At 62.5% G+C, this 17,741-nt stretch overlaps 1 protein-coding gene across 1 annotated transcript in view; it reads left to right on the plus strand.

Moving 5' to 3' along the window:
* Nucleotides 1-16,747, plus strand: part of LOC123358668 (rho guanine nucleotide exchange factor 19-like) — a 29,319-nt gene extending 12,572 nt beyond the window's left edge. Inside the window, exons 6-15 of the mRNA XM_045000974.1 lie at nucleotides 5,358-5,518; nucleotides 5,972-6,124; nucleotides 7,930-8,059; nucleotides 10,419-10,493; nucleotides 11,091-11,180; nucleotides 11,941-12,104; nucleotides 13,571-13,729; nucleotides 14,418-14,497; nucleotides 15,226-15,330; nucleotides 15,445-16,747. Of these exons, the coding sequence (XP_044856909.1) occupies nucleotides 5,358-5,518; nucleotides 5,972-6,124; nucleotides 7,930-8,059; nucleotides 10,419-10,493; nucleotides 11,091-11,180; nucleotides 11,941-12,104; nucleotides 13,571-13,729; nucleotides 14,418-14,497; nucleotides 15,226-15,330; nucleotides 15,445-15,602 (1,275 nt within the window). The 3' untranslated portion in view covers nucleotides 15,603-16,747. The remainder of the gene's footprint in view (nucleotides 1-5,357; nucleotides 5,519-5,971; nucleotides 6,125-7,929; nucleotides 8,060-10,418; nucleotides 10,494-11,090; nucleotides 11,181-11,940; nucleotides 12,105-13,570; nucleotides 13,730-14,417; nucleotides 14,498-15,225; nucleotides 15,331-15,444) is intronic.
* Nucleotides 16,748-17,741: the final 994 nt, after the last annotated feature.

Consider the following 17,741-nt stretch of genomic DNA (forward strand, 5'->3'; position numbering starts at 1 on the left):
AAACTGCTTGCACAGGCTACCTTGAGGATTCCTTTCCCTAGGAGCTTCTCTAAGCAGCAATTCACCCCTCACAGAAATTCTGCCCTTCCCCTCTTCACCTAGGGCTTGCTCTAAAGGAACACTTCCCTGAGCAACCACAGATGCTTTCTGGGTCTCACTTACATTCAGAATCACCTTAGGCCCAACAGGCGGATTTCTACACAATCCCCTTTTAGGCACACCTACAGACTTTCTAGATAACAGGTTAGAAGCAGTCTCCTTCCCTTGGCCATGAACAAGTGCAGGAATCTTTTCCTTCTTGCTACAAGTTGTCAAACTGTCAGTAGGTAACACAATTAAATCACCTTCATGCTCTCCTTGTGCCCCGGCTAGGGTATCACCCTGATTAGACAGAGTTGCAACACCCTTTTCCAACCACACATTAGCAACTGGCAAACTACAAGCACCAGAATTGTCTGTTCTCTGGGATTTTGCTAAGACACTAACTGGATGCAACCTAGTCACAGTGCCATTCTCCCCAGCAGACACAAACTTAGGACCATTCCCTTCCTGGGCTTTAGCTGTATTTACAACCAACTTTGAGACAACTGAATCACCCTCACCCATCACAGGCTGACAGGCACCTTCTGTCTGCTCCACAGACACAGAAGAGCCGGAGACACATTCTCCTTCACCAGACACACAGCTTGGGATTTCACTTCCCTTGTCCCAGCACACAGGGCTGTTCACAGACAACTGCTTGGAGACCGAGATAGCTTCCTTCATAGGTAAGTCAATACCCCTGACAGAGACAGGCACATTCCCTTCACTGTCACATTTCTCCACACAGGAAACAGGTAAGGGATATGGACACTCATCTTCCACTATCCCTCCCTTCCCAAACTGCTGATTAGACAAAGCCATCAGCTCACAAGGCTGCCTAGGCTCCTCCAAACTTTCCCTACCAGGAACATTGCCTCTTCCAACAGATAAGCTGCTGCTCTTTTCACTACACTGAGCTACTTTTAGCAAATCACAGTTACCCATTTCAGGTTCACTTCTACAAGCTGCACTAGCCAACAATCCATTACCCATTACAAATTTACCCTTTCCTTCCTCAGTTAGGGATTTAACCTGACCATCTACTTTAATCTGCTCCTGAGAAACATTTTCCTCACCAATGAGATCTTTCTGCTCTTGATCTAACTCCAGATTTCCTTCTGAGACATCAGACAGACATTCAGAAACTTCATTCCCAGACACACAGCTTATTTGCACAGACAAACAGCTATTTCCCACCAGGTTAGAATCCCCCTCTCCATAGCCATAGCAAAACGGGTTAAACACAGAGAACTGCCCAGAGTAATACCACATATCAACACAGTTATAAACTGGATTTTCCAGAGGATACAGTCTCTGCCGTTCTTCCACTGCTTTTTTGACTTGGAGCTGGAGTCTAGCAGTTTCTTGTTGCATCTTGTAAGTCTCCTGCTGCATCTTGCGAGTCTCCTCCTCAGCAGCCAGCACCTCCAGACGTCCCTTACGAGCTTTTTCTTCTCTCTCGGCCGCCTCTTTCTTTCTCTCGGCCGCCTCTTTCTTTCTCTCGGCCGCCTCTTTCTCCAGCCGGGCCAAGACTTGCTTCTCTTTCATTCGAATTTCTGCCAGTTTTAGCTCATATTCAAACCGCAGGCTGGCTCTCATGGTCACTGATCTTTAACCAGCCAAACTCTCAATCCCAAATTTCAAATTTGGATAGCGTGGGGTTCTGACCCAAAGCTTAATTGACCTGGTTCTGTGGATCCAAGCACGACTACGCCACTGTGACGGTGCAGTTCTGGCGGGACCCAACTGAGAGTGCCAAATCAGGACCAATTGCTTAAACAGGGCAGTCACAGCCCTAGGCTGGGGTTTTTCCACCTCTAAGGCAAACCAAACCAGCCAGACAAAAAGGACTTTGGTCTCACCCCACTGGCTAACCACAAGTCACACAAGCAATTTCCTTAGACACTCCAGTCTCCCAGTATCACCACCAGTGCACTCGTCCTGGGGATAACTGGTTATGAAAACCAACACCCCAATAAAAGGAAAAGGTTCTCTCGATCCCAAAGAATCAAGCCCCAGATCCAGGTCAATATACACATCAGATCTTACCCACAAATCACGCTGTTGCCAATCCTTTAGAATCTAAAATCTAAAGGTTTATTTACAAAGGGAAAAAGGTAGAGATGAGAGGTAAAACTGGTTAAATGGAATCAATTACATACAGTAATGGCAAAGTTCTTAGTTCAGGCTTGCAGCAGCGTTGGCATAAACTGCAGGTTCAGATCAAGTCTCTGGAACATCCCCCACTGGGATGGGTCATTCAGTCCTTTGTGTAGAGCTTCAGTTTGTAGCCAAGTCCCTCCAGAGGTTAGAAGCAGGATTGAAGACCAGATGGAGATGATGCATCAGCCTTAGATAGGCTTTTCCAGGTGTAAGAATCCCTTTGTCCTCACGGTGGAAACTTACAGCAAAAAAAATGGAGTTTGCAGTCACATGGACAAGTTTCTGCATACTTTGCTGAGTCACAAGGCGTGTCTGCCTTCTCTCCATGGGTCAATTGTGTAGCTGATGGCCCTTTAATGGGCCATCAAGCCAGCTATGCAGGGCTAACATCAGCTTTGTCTGGGACACTTCCCAGAGGCAGAGCATAATACAAAATACAGACAGTATAGAGCCAATACTTATACTTAAACTACAAAATGATACACAGACATACAGACAGCATAATCATAACCAGCAACCCAGAACCTGGTCTTAGACACCTTATATGACCCCCTTTACTTAGGATTTGGTGCCACCACAGGACCTTGGTTGCAACCCATGTTCTATATGGTTCCCATTTATATCAATAACATCACAAGGGCTGAGGGGCACCGGCAGAGCTGGGGGAGGGGGGACCCCAGGGCTGGGATATCAGGGGGCTGTGGGTCAGGGCTGAGGGGCACCGGGAGCTGGGGGAGGGGGACCCCAGGGCTGGGATAGCAGGGGGCTGCGGGTCAGGGCTGAGGGGCACCGGGAGCTGGGCAGTAGGTGAGGGTGGCAGGCCCAGCGAAGCAGTAGAAAAGCTGATGGGGATCGTGCACCTGGGCAGAGCTGCAGGGCCCAGGAGGTCGAGCTGCCCTGGGGAAGCACCGGGCTCCGGCAGGGAGGCGGCTGCTCAGATCCCGGGATCACCAGGTTTGGGTTGGGGGGTGTGGGCAGCACCTGCCCGTGCTGGGCTCGGCTCTCGCCAGGGCTGCCAGGCCAGGACTTTGGGGAGCCCCCGGAGCTGTGATTCAGGAAATGCTGAGACGCCCCCAGGAGGGCGAGGGGGCAGGGGAGGGGCCCAGGCTCTGCCTCCTAACAGCTGATCTCTGCAGCGCCTGCCGCTTGCACTGATCGCTGGGGCCGCACGCCCCGTCCCAGAACCCGCGCCCGCGCCACAGCGGCCAACTCCCCCCCCCCGCTCCGCCTCTGCCCTGAGGCCCCGCCCCTTGCTCCGCCTCTTTCTCTTGAGGCCCCCGCTCCCCTCTCTTCCCCACCCTCCCCCTGCCAGCTGAGCATGGCTCTAGGGGTGGGGGGGTGAGTGGGGGGGGAGAGACAGGCTCCGGGACGGGGGGGGAGGAGAGACAGGCTCCGGGACAGGGGGGGTGAGTGGGGCGGGGGGGGAGGGAGAGACAGGCTCCGGGCCTGGGGGGGGAGGGGGGCGGGGGGGGGGAGAGACAGGCTCCGGGACTGGAGGGGTGAGTGGGGCGGGGCGGGGCGGGGGGGGGGAGGAGAGACAGGCTCCGGGACTGGGGGGGGAGTGGGGCGGGGGGGGGGGGAGAGACCGGCTCCGGGAGGGGGGGGGGGGGAGTGGGGCGGTGGGGGAGGGAGAGACAGGCTCCGGAACAGGGGGGGAGATTGGGGCAGGGGGGGTTTGGAGAGACAGGCTCCGGGATTGGGGGGGTGAGTGGGGCGGGGGGGGAGGGAGAGAAAGGCTCCGGGATTGGGGGGTGAGTGGGGTGGGGGGGGAGGGAGAGACAGGCTCCGGGACTGGGGGGGTGAGTGGGGCGGGGGGAGGAGGAGAGACAGGCTCCGGGACTGGGGGGGTGAGTGGGGAAGGGGGGGGAGGGAGAGACAGGCTCCGGGATTGGGGGGTGAGTGGGGTGGGGGGGGAGGGAGAGACAGGCTCCGGGATTGGGGGGTGAGTGGGGCGGGGGGGGGAGGGAAAAACAGGCTCCAGGACTGGGGGGGAGAGTGGGGCGGGGGGGGAGGGGAGACAGGCTCAGTGACTGGGGTGGTGAGTGGGGCGGGGGGAGGAGGAGAGACAGGCTCCGGGACTGGGGGGGTGAGTGGGGTGGGGGGGGAGGGGAGACAGGCTCCGGGACTGGGGGGGTGAGTGGGGAGGGGGGGGAGGGGAGACAGGCTCCGGGACTGGGGGGTTGAGTGGGGCGGGGGGGGGAGGGGAGACAGGCACCGGGACTGGGGGGGGGAGTGGGGCGGGGGGGGAGGGGAGACAGGCTCCGGGACTGGGGGGGTGAGTGGGGCGGGGGGGGGAGGGGAGACAGGCTCCGGGACTGGGGGGTGAGTGGGGCGGGGGGGGGGGGGAGGGGAGACAGGCACCGGGACTGGGGGGGTGAGTGGGGCGGGGGGGGAGGAGAGACAGGCTCCGGGACTGGGGGGGTGAGTGGGGCGGGGGGGGAGGGGAGACAGGCTCCGGGACTGGGGGGGTGAGTGGGGCAGGGTGGGGGAGGGGAGACAGGCTCCGGGACTGGGGGGGTGAGTGGGGCAGGGGGGAGGAGAGACAGGCTCCGGGATTGGGGGGGGGAGTGGGGCAGGGTGGGGGAGGGGAGACAGGCTCCGGGACTGGGGGGGTGAGTGGGGCAGGGTGGGGGAGGGGAGACAGGCTCCGGGACTGGGGGGGTGAGTGGGGCGGGGGGGGGAGGGGAGACAGGCTCAGGGACTGGGGGGGTGAGTGGGGCGGGGGGGGGAGGGGAGACAGGCTCCGGGACTGGGGGGGTGAGTGGGGCAGGGTGGGGGAGGCAGAGACAGGCTCCGGGACTGGGGGGGTGAGTGGGGCGGGGGGGGGGGAGGGGAGACAGGCTCCGGGACTGGGGGGGTGAGTGGGGCGGGGGGGGGAGCCGCGGGGACCCCCCTCTCCACCAGAGCCATTCCCGAGCGCGCCGCTGCCCCTCCAGGCTCCGGCAGCAGCTGCTGCGCTTCCCACCCCCCAGTGGCGGAGGCCGGTTACTGCAGGTCACTGGACGTTCAGTGTCCGGTCAGTGCTGCTGACCGGACCCCGCCAGGTTCCCTTTCCGAGCAGACTTTCTGGTTGAAAACCAGACCCCCGCCCCCCCTCGCTCTCGCCCCGGCAGGCCAAGTTTGAGCTGATCACCTCGGAGGCCTCCTACATCCGCAGCCTCTCCATCGCGGTGGGGCACTTCATGGGCTCGCCGGAGCTGAGCGGCTGCCTGGGGGCCCAGGAGAAGCAGTGGCTCTTCTCCAAGCTGCCCGAAGTGAAGGGCGTCAGTGAAAGGTCAGCGCCTCCCAGGGGACGGGCCCTTCTGACCTCCTGCAACGTGCTGCTGGGGGGTGGGGGGGTGAGGCAGGAGTGAGCCGAGGGGCCATTTCGGGTGACCTGGGAAGCTGGTTCCGGCTCTTCTCCCTGCAGCTCTGCCCAGGTGGGCCCAGGGTCTGGAGATGCTGGAGCTCAGTGCACCGGGGGGTTGTGGGGCAGACTTGGGTCGCTCTCTGGTGGCCCCGTCTCAGGGTCTAACACCTTCATCCAGGGCTGGGGGGAGCTGAAGACCCTTCTCCAGACCGGGGGGAGACCAGTCCCCACGGTGTCTCGAGCGTCCCCGGGCGTGACCAGGGCATTGGCACAGTGCCCCCGCCCAGTGCTGGGAAAGGTGGGTGGTTTCCTCGGGGCCGGCTGGGCCGGGGTTCGCCTGCCCGCTAAGGCCCCGTCTCACCCCTGGCTCCCCGGCAGGTTCCTGCTGGAGCTGGAGGAGCGGCTGGAGGGGAACATCCTGCACTTCGACATCTGCGACATCGTCCTGCACCACTGCCCAGCCTTCCGCCGGGTCTACCTGCCCTACGTCACCAACCAGGCCTACCAGGAGCAGACCTACCAGCGCCTGCTGTGCGTGAGCCCAGCCCCCGCTGCTTCACAGCGCCACCCCTGGGGGCCACGCACACGGGAGAGCTGAGCGGGGGGCTCTGGGCTGGGGGGCAGTGAGCAGGCGGGGGGGGCTCTGGGCTGGGGGGCCGGTGAGCAGGCACGGGGGGAGCTCAGGATGGGGGCTGGTGAGCAGGTCGGGGGAGCTCTAGGTTGGGGGGCCGGTGAGCAGGCGGGGGAGCTCTGGGCTGGGGGGCTGGTGAGCAGGCGGGGGGGGCTCTGGGTTTGGGGGGCTGGTGAACAGGCGGGGGGAGCTCTGGGTTGGGGGCTGGTGAGCAGGCGGGGGGGCTCTGGGTTTGGGGGGCTAGTGAACAGGCGGGGGGGCTCTGGGTTTGGGGGGCTGGTGAGCAGGCGGGGGGGCTCTGGGCAGGGGGGCTGGTGAGCAGTCGGGGGGGGAGCTCAGGATGGGGGCTGGTGAGCAGGTGGGGGGGCTCTGGGCTGGGGGGCTGGTGAGCAGGCGGGGGGGCTCTGGGCTGGGGGGCTGGTGAGCAGTGGGGGGGAGCTCTGGGCTGGGGGGCTGGTGAGCAGGTGGGGGGGCTCTGGGCTGGGGGGGTGGTGAGCAGGCGGGGGGGCGCGGGGGTTGGGGGGCTGGTGCGCCGGGGGGGGGTGCTCTGGGCTGGGGGGCTGGTGAGCAGGCGGGGGGGAGCTCAGGATGGGGGCTGGTGAGCAGGCGGGGGGAGCTCTGGGCTGGGGGACTGGTGAGCAGGCGGGGGGGGGCTCTGGGTTTGGGGGGCTGGTGAACAGGCGGGGGGAGCTCTGGGTTGGGGGCTGGTGAGCAGGTGGGGGGGGCTCTGGGTTGGGGGGGCTAGTGAACAGGCGGGGGGGGGCTCTGGGTTTGGGGGGCTGGTGAGCAGGCGGGGGGGCTCTGGGCTGGGGGGCTGGTGAGCAGTTGGGGGGGCTCTGGGCTGGGGGGCTGGTGAGCAGTTGGGGGGAGCTCTGGGCTGGGGGGCTGGTGAGCAGGCGGGGGGGCTCTGGGCTGGGGGGGTGGTGAGCAGGCGGGGGGGCTCTGGGTTTGGGGGGCTGGTGAGCAGGCGGGGGGGGAGCTCAGGATGGGGGCTGGTGAGCAGGCGGGGGGAGCTCTGGGCTGGGGGACTGGTGAGCAGGTGGGGGGGGCTCTGGGTTTGGGGGACTGGTGAGCAGGTCGGGGGGGCTCTGGGTTTGGGGGCTGGTGAGCAGGCGGGGGGGGCTCTGGGCTGGGGGCCGGTGAGCAGGCGGGGGGAGCTCAGGATGGGGGCTGGTGAGCAGGTCGGGGGAGCTCTGGGCTTGGGAAGGGGGGTCCCCTGTGTTCTCCACAGCCTCCTTCAGCCTTTCCCCCATCTCTATGTGTCCAGCCCTGTCTCCTCTTAGCTCTTCAGGGATTTGGTCCATCAGGGATGCTGGGCAGTTCTCACCACCAGTTCTCCCCTTCCCACCACCTCCCCGCCGGCCTGTTCGAAGGCTCCTGTCCGGGATCCTGCCCGTTCCTGCGGGCGTGTCTCCTGGGGCGGGGGGGCGGGGCTGACAGCTCCTGGAGGAGCCCCCAGGTGCTGCGGTGTTGAGCTCCGGGTGCCGCGGTGTTGAGCTCCGGGTGCCGCGGTGTTGAGCTCCGGGTGCCGCGGTGGCGAGCTCCGGGTGCCGCAGCGCTTGCTTGCGGCCGGATCCCACAGCCCACTCATGTCCGTGGAAAGACCTCCGCCGACCCCGGTGGGCTTTGGGGCCCTGGCCGGATGTGCTGCCTCTGGCACCCCAGCTCTGGGGACTCGCTAACGTTCCTGTCCACGTTTCTCCAGGCAGGACAATCCTAAATTCCCAGGGATCCTGGCAAAGCTGGAAGAGGGGCCCGTGTGTCAGCGCTTACCTCTCACCTCCTTCCTCATCCTGCCCTTCCAGAGGGTCATGCGCCTGCAGATGCTGGTGGAGGTGAGCTCGGGGGGGGGGGGGCAGAGGTGTAGCTGGAAAGTATCCGTCCGGCCAGAGCCGGCCTGGCATTAAAGGGAAATGCCCTGAATTATAGGGCACCACATGCAATCGAAGGCCTCTCTCTGCCACTGACTCACTGTTCGTCCCTGGGCATGTCGCGTCCCTTCCCCGTGCCTCAGTTTCCCCCGTCCCATGCGGATACCCCACCTTTGTGAAGTGCTTGGAGAGCTGCAGCTGAGGAGGGCTCAGTGTTACTACACGGCCCCTTGTTTGGATTCTGTTTGTTTTGTTATTACTTGGGCCGAATTCCCGATGGGCTCCCTGGGGGCTGCGCGCCCGAGTGACAAGCAGAGGGAAGCCATTGTCAGAATGGCGGGATGTCCCCGGAGATTGTTAAAACCCAAGTCACGTTTCGCCACCCACCAGCTCTCGGTGGTGCTACCCGGGTCAGTCTGAGGCGGTTTCACTTTCCATCTCTCGTGCCGAGCCCGGGCCTGTGGTGTTAGCAACCAACGACGCAGGGCTTGCTTAAAACCTGGTTGCAGGGCATTCAGGCATTTCTGCTGGCTAACTCTCTATGTAGCTCAGAGATCAGGTCCCACCAAACTGCCAGGTAGGGGTGTTTTAAGTGCCTTACAAGGGCAGCAAGTGTCATTTTACGGATGGGGAAACTGAGGCACGGAGGGGCGACGTGGCTTGTCCAAGGCCGGGGAACTCAGGCTGAATCCGCCTGATTCAGAGCAGGGTCTCTGGCAGCCGTGCTGAGTGCTTTAACCACCCAGCTTCTGGCTCTTCTGGGGTGGGTCTCTCCCGCTCCCCGAACGATTTCGGCTTTGTTCCAGTAAGGAACAGGACATTTTTTTGAACCTCAAACATCATCACAGACGGGAACACCCGTGTCCTGCCCGGCTCTGTTATTAAATCTCCCCCCAGCTATCGGCAAACATAAGGCGATCGCGAGCTGTCGGGTGACAGTGGTACAGAATAGCAGAGAGAGTCACTTTCTTCCAACACTGCACAAGGATCCCTCTCTGCTTCCCTGGAGAGCGTCTGCCTGGGGCTTCCCCGGCATGGCCCCTGCCTGACGGTCTGCTCCAGATGTAAAGAAAAAGCTCCCAGACTGTCCAGCGTGCCACTTCCAATCCCACAGGCTGGAGATATCCGAGCCGCAGACTCGGGCAGCAGCCGCCTCAGGGCTGCACAGTTAGACCCATGGCGGGAGCTGAGGGCTTTCGGAGGCCCGGGATGTAGGGCACCGGTGACCTGCTACCACCCTCGCCTCTCCCTTATACCCCACTCGAGCCACACACCCTTCTTTGGTACCTGGCGCCTAACTCTGCGTCCAGAAACAAACTCCCTGCGCTGGCTGCTGCCACGGTGCTCAGGGGAACCAAGGGCGGCAGCGTGGCCTGGTGGATAGAGCCAGACCTGAGTGTTATGCCCAGCTCTGCTACCGGCTTGTTAGGCGACCTCGGGCAAGTCACAGCCCCTTCGTGCCTCAGTTTCCCAGCTGGAAAATAGGGGTGAAGATACTGCTCTCCTTTGGGCTGTGCTTTGAGATGATAACAGAGCCATGTGAGAGCTGGCGATTATTGTTATTTAATGTGCAGGAGAGACCAAAGCCGCCATGGAAAGCTACCGATTTGCACTGACCCCTGATCAGACACTCTAGATTGCCCTGAGATTTCCCCAGCTGCCTGGAGCTCCCAGTACAGGGTGGGAGGGCTCAATATACCCCCCCCCAATTCTGTAAGTGTTACCCCCACGGCCAGGTACTGTGCCCGGGACCAGGACTGTTATTAACTAGCTCGAGTGTCCTAAGTTGTTTTTTAGGACACACTGGACCCCGTTCCTTGTGGCTCTGGATGGAGGCGACAATCACCAGCACCAGAGAGGGCGGAATGGATTTGGCAGCTTTTGCCATCACTTTGCCCTGGTCTGTGTTAGCCAGGAGGCCAGAGCAGAGCGCGAAGGGCCCTGTAAAGGTTTGCCCCAGGGCCAGGGTCACAGTGCATCGGGCTCAGCCTGCACCAGCCATGTCCCCGGCCACGGAGAGCTCACAATCGTTGGGCTACTGAGCGCCTGTGCTGAGTTCAGCAAAGTCCCCCTGGCTTCACAGGGCACCAGCCGAATTCGACCTCGAACACGCGACAGGTCTGAGTCTGTAGCTCCGGCATCAGCTGGTGCCGTTGACCCGTTCTGCTCCTGGGGCACTTCGCGTTGGGTTCATGCTACTGATCTGTGAGGCCGGTACCGGTCAGGGCTGCTGATCGCTGGTGCTGAGGGGTTCGGCTTGGGACTGACACCTGGGGCGTCTGACGCTTCTTACGTCGATGCGTTTTCTGCCTCCTGCTTGCAGAACATCCTGAAACGCACATTGCAGGGCTCCCGGGATGAGGCCATGGCCACCAAGGCCTTCAACCAGCTGAAGAAGGTAACTGGCGAAGGCCAGGACGGGCTATCAGAATGGGATAACATCTCTCCTGTGGTTCTCTGCACGAGGGCTGCGAGGACCGGGCCGGTGGGACAGCAGGATGGGTACTGCTTCGTCTCTGTGACTGGAGCTGAGTGTGTGTGGAGAGGGGAGGGTGTACCTTGGGGCCTTTCTGATTTGGGGGTGTGTGTGACTGGAGCAGGTGTCCTTGCAGGGAGAGTTGTGGCCTCTCTGTCGTCTTGGCCAGATTCTCCATGGCACTGAGTAGCAATGCCGTGCGGCACAGAGGGGACTGTCAGGGAATCGCTTACACCTCGGCAACACCCTGGGTGTTGGCATAGGTTAGAGCAGCCTTGGGGCAGCTCTAACTTCCACCAGCTGGCAACAGTGCTCCCCGTGTCCCCAGAGGACTGTATGCCAACCGGACTGTCTGGAGCACAGGGCTCTCTGGGGATGACGCCGGGGCCAGTTCTGCTGGCTCTGTGCCATCTGGGGGAGATTCTCAGCTGGCCGGCCCTGAGGGCTTTCTGGCCCCTCCGCACTGGCTGAGCGGAGATTCGGCGGTGGTGGCGGCTAACGGCTCCCTTGCCTCCCCAGCTCGTGAAGGAATGCAACGCCAGCGTCCAGTCCATGAAGAGAACCGAGGAGCTCATTCACCTGAACAAGAAAATCCACTTTGAAAGTAAGGTGAGCGCGGGGACTCATGTGGCAGGAAGCGGAGGGGGGGCAGAGTCCTTGGAAGGTCGGTTTCCCCCAGAAAGCAGTGAACCCAGAGAACACAGACTGAGACTGGATCTCCCCTAGAGAAAATACAGCCAGGGCGTGTGTGTCTCGGGCCGTGTGCATCTTGGGCCAACTCCAGGGACTGCAGGAGATCCCACGGGGCGAATCAGCCAGATCCTCAGCTGGTGCCAATCTGTGTGTCCAGCGGAGAGAGACAGATGTACGCCCCGTGGGGATCTGGCCCCGGGCTCTGCACAGGGTGTGCCCCCACCCAAAGGTGTTCTAGCCACAGACACGTCTGAGGTCGACACTGTGTGAGTTCGACAGGGTGACGCTCGGTCGGCCCTGCCTCGGAACCCAGGCTCCAGTGGGGTTTGAAGTCCAATCTCGTAGCATGCAGGCAATGGGCTCTGAGTTCACACGCTGATCTGGGCTCTGGATGCCTTGTCCATATGGCCACATATTCCTTCGCGCTCTGTATCTTTCACTGATCACCCAGCCACCCCACCCCAACCACAGCCAGAATAAAATCCTTACCGAGCCCCAGGCTGCAGCTGAGCCCCTGGGCTCCAGAAGCCAAGCCTCTGGTGCAGCTACATCATAGGAGGTTCACGTTGGACCATTGATGTGTCCTGGTCTGGTGATCCTCGTGTCTTTGGGATGGAGCCTTGCACGCCCTCCCGGCTCTGACGTCTCCTCCTTTCTGGGCCGGGGCCCTGGGCAGATCTTCCCGCTGATCTCGCAGTCGCGCTGGCTCGTGAAGCATGGGGAGCTGGTGGAAGTGGACATGCAGCTCAGCAGCACCCTCGCCGCCAAGTTCAAGCTCTCCACCAAGACGGTGTATCTCCACCTCTTCAACGACTGCCTCTTGCTCTCCAGGAGGAAGGAGTGAGTGGCGGGGCAGGGCGGGGCGAGCTGCGTGGGACGGATGGGATAATCCTGCGGCGCGTGGGTCTAGCCGGCCTGGCTCTCCTCGGCTGGAGTTCACGTGCTGGCCCCCTCGGACTCACGGGGCCGGAGGAGCAGGAGGAGGCGGTGCGCTGTCCTCCCAGCAGTGGGACGAGACCCTGGGCTAACAGGCTGTAGATAGCTCTCCTGCCCACTCACACTTGCCCCTGTGCTGGGAGGAGAAAGAGGGTCACAGCTCGGGAGCAGGTGCTCGAGGCTCCACATTCACCCTGAAGTTGGTGCTCTGAGCCCAGACAACTTTGTGGTGGTTTCTGGCCCGCAGGGGTGAGGTCCCGGCGGCGTCTGGGGGATGCGCAGCCTGTAGGGTGTCACGGAGTTCCCGGGCGATGCTCTGGAACTGCTCCCCACCAAGCCAGTCAGGACTTTGGGGAGCCTCCTCTCCCTTGGAGCAGACTGTCTGCAGGGCAAGAAGCTCACACGGCTTCACCTCCTGGGTCTCTCCTTGGAGCATTCAGCATCCTCTGCCCCTCCATGCGCTTCCCACAGCGAGTCCACCCAGGCAGGGTCCTGGGGAAGCCACAGGATCCTGCACCCCCACTTCACAGTCAGACGTGACTCTCAGCCAGCCAGTAAGACAGAGGTTTATTTGATGACAGGAACACAGTCTAAAACAGAGCTTGTAGGTACAGCGAACGGGACCCTTTGGCCGGGTTCATTATGGGGGGCAGTGAGCCAGACCCCCACTTCTGCCCTCACTCCTCGTTCCCAGCCAACTCCAGACTGAAACCCCCTCCAGCCCCTCCTCTGCTGAGTTCCTTTCTTGGGCCAGGAGGTCACCTGATCTCTTTGTTCTCCCCCACCTTTAGCATCCCCTTGCAGGGGGGAAGGTCCCCGGCCATTAGTTGCCAGGAGACAGAGTGTTGGCCAGAAACTGAGGCCCCCCCCACAGTATTCAGGGGAAACATTAAGAACAATCCCACTTCGTCACATCGGGTGACCAGACAGCAAATGTGAAAAATTGGGACAGGAGGTGGGGGGTAATAGGAGCCTATATAAGAAAAAGACCGAAAAATCGGGACTGTCCCTATAAAATCGGGACGTCTGGTCTCTTGCATCCGAGGAAGTGGGGAGTCACCCACGAAAGCTCATGCTGCAAAACGTCTGTTAGTCTATAAGGTGCCACAGGATTCTTTGCTGCTTTTACAGATCCAGACTAACACGGCTCCCCCTCTGCTACTGGTCACCCGAGCAGCCTGGGCCCGTCTGTCATCTGGGCAGGCCCCAGAGTGGAAGCCGATCCTGCCCGTGCCTCGTTTCCCGGTTCCCTCCTGCACAGGAGCAGCGTGTCCCGCTCCCCAGGCGTCGGCGCCTGCCGCGCACCGGAGCTGAGCACCGGGAGCTGCTGCCCCTCGGTCACCGTCTCTCCCTTTGCCCGTCTCACCCAGGACGGGGAAATTCGCCGTCTTTGTTCACGCCAAGATGCCGGAGCTGAAAGTGACCGACCTGAGCAGGAAGCTTCACGGGGTCCCGGGACAAGTCTTCCACCTCCAGCTCTTCGACAGCCAGCGGCTGAAGCACCAGGTCTTGCTGCGGGCACAGACCGAGTGAGTGCCCAGTGGGGCAGGGCCGTCTCCATGGGACACTCAGCTCCCCAGGGGAGGGGGAGAGGAGACTCCCGCCCGCTGTCACCTGGCTCGGGTGAGGGTTACGCACCAGCCTGGGACGAGAGCCCTTCTTGCTGGCCGGCTGGTGGGGACCTGGCCAGCGGACAGCCAGCATTTCTGGGAGCTGCTGCTGAGCGATGGCCGGGGAGCTGTCTCTGACTCCACCAGCAGGGGGCCTGCTGAGCCCTTGAGCAGCGCCAGTGTCCCAGGAGTGGGCACTGCTGACATGGGCACCAAGCCCGCCTGTGGCAGGGCATCACACGCATCCCCCAAGCCACCAGGCTGCCGGGTAGGGAGGGACCCAGCTGGCCCCGGAGGCGGGCTCACCGGCATGGGAACCATAGAGTGCTCGTCGGGGCGGCTCCACCAGACTCCAGCCGGGACCAGAGCTGGTCCACAGGCTGCCAGGGTTGGCCCTGCCCCCGGGGCTGGATCAGAACCGTCCCGGAGTTCTGGGGCATCTGGGTCTGGGATTTGGGTTTGGCCTGTGGAGCTTGGTGACCCGCTGCCGATTGCGGCTCTCCCCAGTTCTGAGCCTGTTCAGATCAGGGGGTCGGGCTGGGTGGCTCTGTGGGAGCCTCGCCTGTCCTGGCAGGACTGTGCTGACCAGCTCCGTCTGGCCCCGCAGGAGCGAGAAGCAGCGGTGGATCTCGGCAATGGTCCCCTCCAGCCCCCGGACGGACAGGGAGCATGTCACTGAGAACGCAGGTACCCCTGAGAACGCGCCCGCCCCCCTCTAGAACCCAGCAAGGGACCAGCCTGGCCGCACCAGGATGAAGTCTGCCAAGGTCTTGGGTCCCGGGGGCATGACCCTGCTTCGGACACGGCAGCTCTGCTGTGACTTCTGGTTTCTGTCCCTCATTCCTGGGTACTCCCCTGCCCCCGGCACCCAGCGTCCAGGTGCCCCAATCACACACAGGTAACATGGTGCCATGGAGCAGTCACTCCTGTCAGGCCAGCGCCAGCCTCCCCGTTTCCGGAGTCACGTGCCCCTCACTGCTGCCAGCCGAGCTCAGGCAGGGCTGGGCTGGCTCCGGGGGGATGTGTCCAGCCACATCACTAGGGAGATTTTGTCCCCGGTGGAATCTTGAGGGTCCCAGCATGGGTAGGAGCAGCCGGCTCTTCCCCCTGCTGGCGCTCCAAAAGCAGCACCTCCATTTCCCTCTGCCGGGGGCTGCACGTCTGGGCCGATCCTCGCTCGGCACGTGGCCCGAACGGCTCCGACCGGCAAAAGGCAGCAGCAGAATCCCAGCCGCGGAGGCTTCTGCTCCTGCTGCAGCCCAGGCCGCTCCCTAGCGAAGGCGATTAATAACCGGAGCATGACAATCGCTGTGTTTCCCTCAGCACCTTCCCTCGGATCCCAAACCCCACTCACAAGGGCCCTGTCTGGGGTCCCGGACGGCACGTGACCCTCTGTGTCTTGCTGCTGCTTCCAGATACCGCCCAGTTCCAGTGCATCAAGGCGTACAAGGCCCAGGAGCACGACGAGCTGAGCTTGGAGAAGGCGGACATCCTGGGGGTCAAGAGGAGGACCAGCGACGGTGAGGGGCCCTGGCTTCGTCGCTCTTCTCCCTCAAGCTGCCCCAAAGCCGCAGTGGCTGGCAGGCCAGGCAGTGCCACCCGCCCTTCCTAATGTTTCCTTCTCTCCCGCCCAGGCTGGCTCGAGGGGATCCGCCTGTCGGACGGGGAGAGGGGCTGGGTCCCTCAGGGGCACGTGGAGGAGATCACCAGCCGGGGTGCCCGGCTGCGCAACCTGCGTGAGAACGACCGGCTCAAGCGCGCCACGTGCAAGCTGGAGGAGGAGCAGGCGTGAGCCGGCCGGGGGAGACCCTGGGAACACAGCCGGAGCCCGGCAGCATGGGCAGGACCATGTACCCAATGCTGGGGGCAGGGCTGCCAAGCCAGCACCCACCGAACTGCACCGGGCGACGGGAGCAACAGGTGGACGATCTCCCACGGCCTCAGCGCTCCCCATTGCTGACTCAGGCTCCAGGGAGGGAACGAGGCCCCGGGAACCCTCTCCACAAACAGACCTGCTGTTCCGTGCTCTCTACGTGGTTTCCTGGCTGCTCTGGGTGGGATCCTGGCCTGCTCCCCACGGACACGGCAGCCGGGGGGAACCATCTGGCAATGAATTCCCTGCCCTGGCCCCTGTCTGAAACAGGATACTGGGCGAGGGGGACCCGGTGCGGCCGTTCGCGTGTTCAGGCAGCACCACTCAGAGCATCATCTGCCTGGAGGGCAGGGACCAGCCAGGCAAGGTCTCCCCAGCTGGGATGGGCCCCTCGTGGGGGGGAAGCAGCGCGCCACCTCCACGGCCCCCAGGCTTCTCAGGGGTAGGGTGGGGGCACGTTCCCACAGTTGCCAGCCTGGGCCAGCATCACTCCAGGGAGGAGGGACCCCGTTAGTGATCCCCAGAGCTGCCATTCTTTGAGGGGGGCTGCAAGGCAGGGGGTCGCCCCCCAAACAGCATCGCCAATGCCGGGCTTCAGGCCCCTCCTCTTCCCTGGAGGTTGTACTGCTCTGCCAGCCTGGGCACCGCTGGCCTGGCACGCTGCCCCTGACGCTCCCCCGCGATGGCCTGGGGGGCTGGATCTGCCTCATTGTCATGGCAGGGGCCAGCCACGGCTCCCTCCACCACGGCCCGTCCCAGCTCCTGCCTTGGCTCGGACGGGGCGGGGGGGCCAGGATCCTCTGCCCACGGCTGGGGGGTCCGCAAAGGAGCCAGGGCGGGAACAGCCCCCGCTGCCGTCTCACCCGCTGTTCCAGCCTGAGCCGAAAGAGGGAGATGCCGGGGCAGGGGCTGGGTTTGCACGGACTCCGCGTCAGTAAAGGCCTTAATTCGCTGCTGGGGGACGGGTGTTTCTTTCACTGGTTCCATTGGGCCATGCCCACTGCTGGGCTGTTCCCCTCCTGAGCCGTGCCCCCCCCAGCTCCGCTGGTGCCCCAAAATCCTGACCTGCAGCCCCCTGCTATTCCCCTCCTGAGCCGCCCCCCCTCCCCCAGCTCCGCTGGTGCCCCAAAATTCTGACCTGCAGCCCCCTGCTATTCCCCTCCTGAGCTGCCCCGCCCAGCTCCGCTGGTGCCCCTCAATCCTGACCCGCAGCCCCCTGCTATTCCCCTCCTGAGCCGCCCCCCTCCCCCAGCTCCGCTGGTGCCCCAAAATCCTGACCCGCAGCCCCCTGCTATTCCCCTCCTGAGCCGCCCCCCCCCTCCCCCAGCTCCGCTGGTGCCCCAAAATCCTGACCCGCAGCCCCCTGCTATTCCCCTCCTGAGCTGCCCCCCCCAGCTCCGCTGGTGCCCCTCAATCCTGACCCGCAGCCCCCTGCTATTCCACTCCTCAGCCACCCCCGCAGCTCTGCTGGTGCCCCTCAGTGGACAGGGATTCTCCATTGCTATGGCAACGCACCTCAGTCCTGTCCTGCTACCTCAGCCCAGGGCTCCCCTAGCTCTGCCAGCGCCCCTCAGTCTTTCTCCCCTGCATCCGCTGCTGTCCCAGCTGTGGCTGGGCTGTTCCCGACTGGTGCCCTGCGCAGCTTGCAGGTCACTCGCTTCTGCCCATTGGCCCCCCTCATGAGCGTGGCCTGCTTGGTTATTTAGCACATGCTTAGCCCAGATCTGACAATCACCCACCGCCAAGGGGAACCAGGGAGGTGTGTTGTTGGGAAGAAGAAGAAGATCAGGGTTGGAAGGGACCTCAGGAGGTATCTAGTCCAACCTCCTGCTCAAAGCAGGACCAATCCCCAACTAAATCATCCCAGCCAGGGCATTGTCAAGCCTGACCTTAAAAACCTCTAAGGAAGGAGATTCCACCACCTCCCTAGGGAACCCGTCAGTGCTTCACCACCCTCCTAGTGAAATAGTGTTTCCTAATATCCAACCTAAACCTCCTGCACTGCAACTTGAGACCATTACTCCTTGTTCTGTCATCTGCCACCACTGAGAACAGTCT

Source organism: Mauremys mutica, unplaced genomic scaffold (assembly GCF_020497125.1).
Source record: "Mauremys mutica isolate MM-2020 ecotype Southern unplaced genomic scaffold, ASM2049712v1 Super-Scaffold_100093, whole genome shotgun sequence".
In the NCBI taxonomy this organism is placed as follows: domain Eukaryota; kingdom Metazoa; phylum Chordata; order Testudines; family Geoemydidae; genus Mauremys; species Mauremys mutica.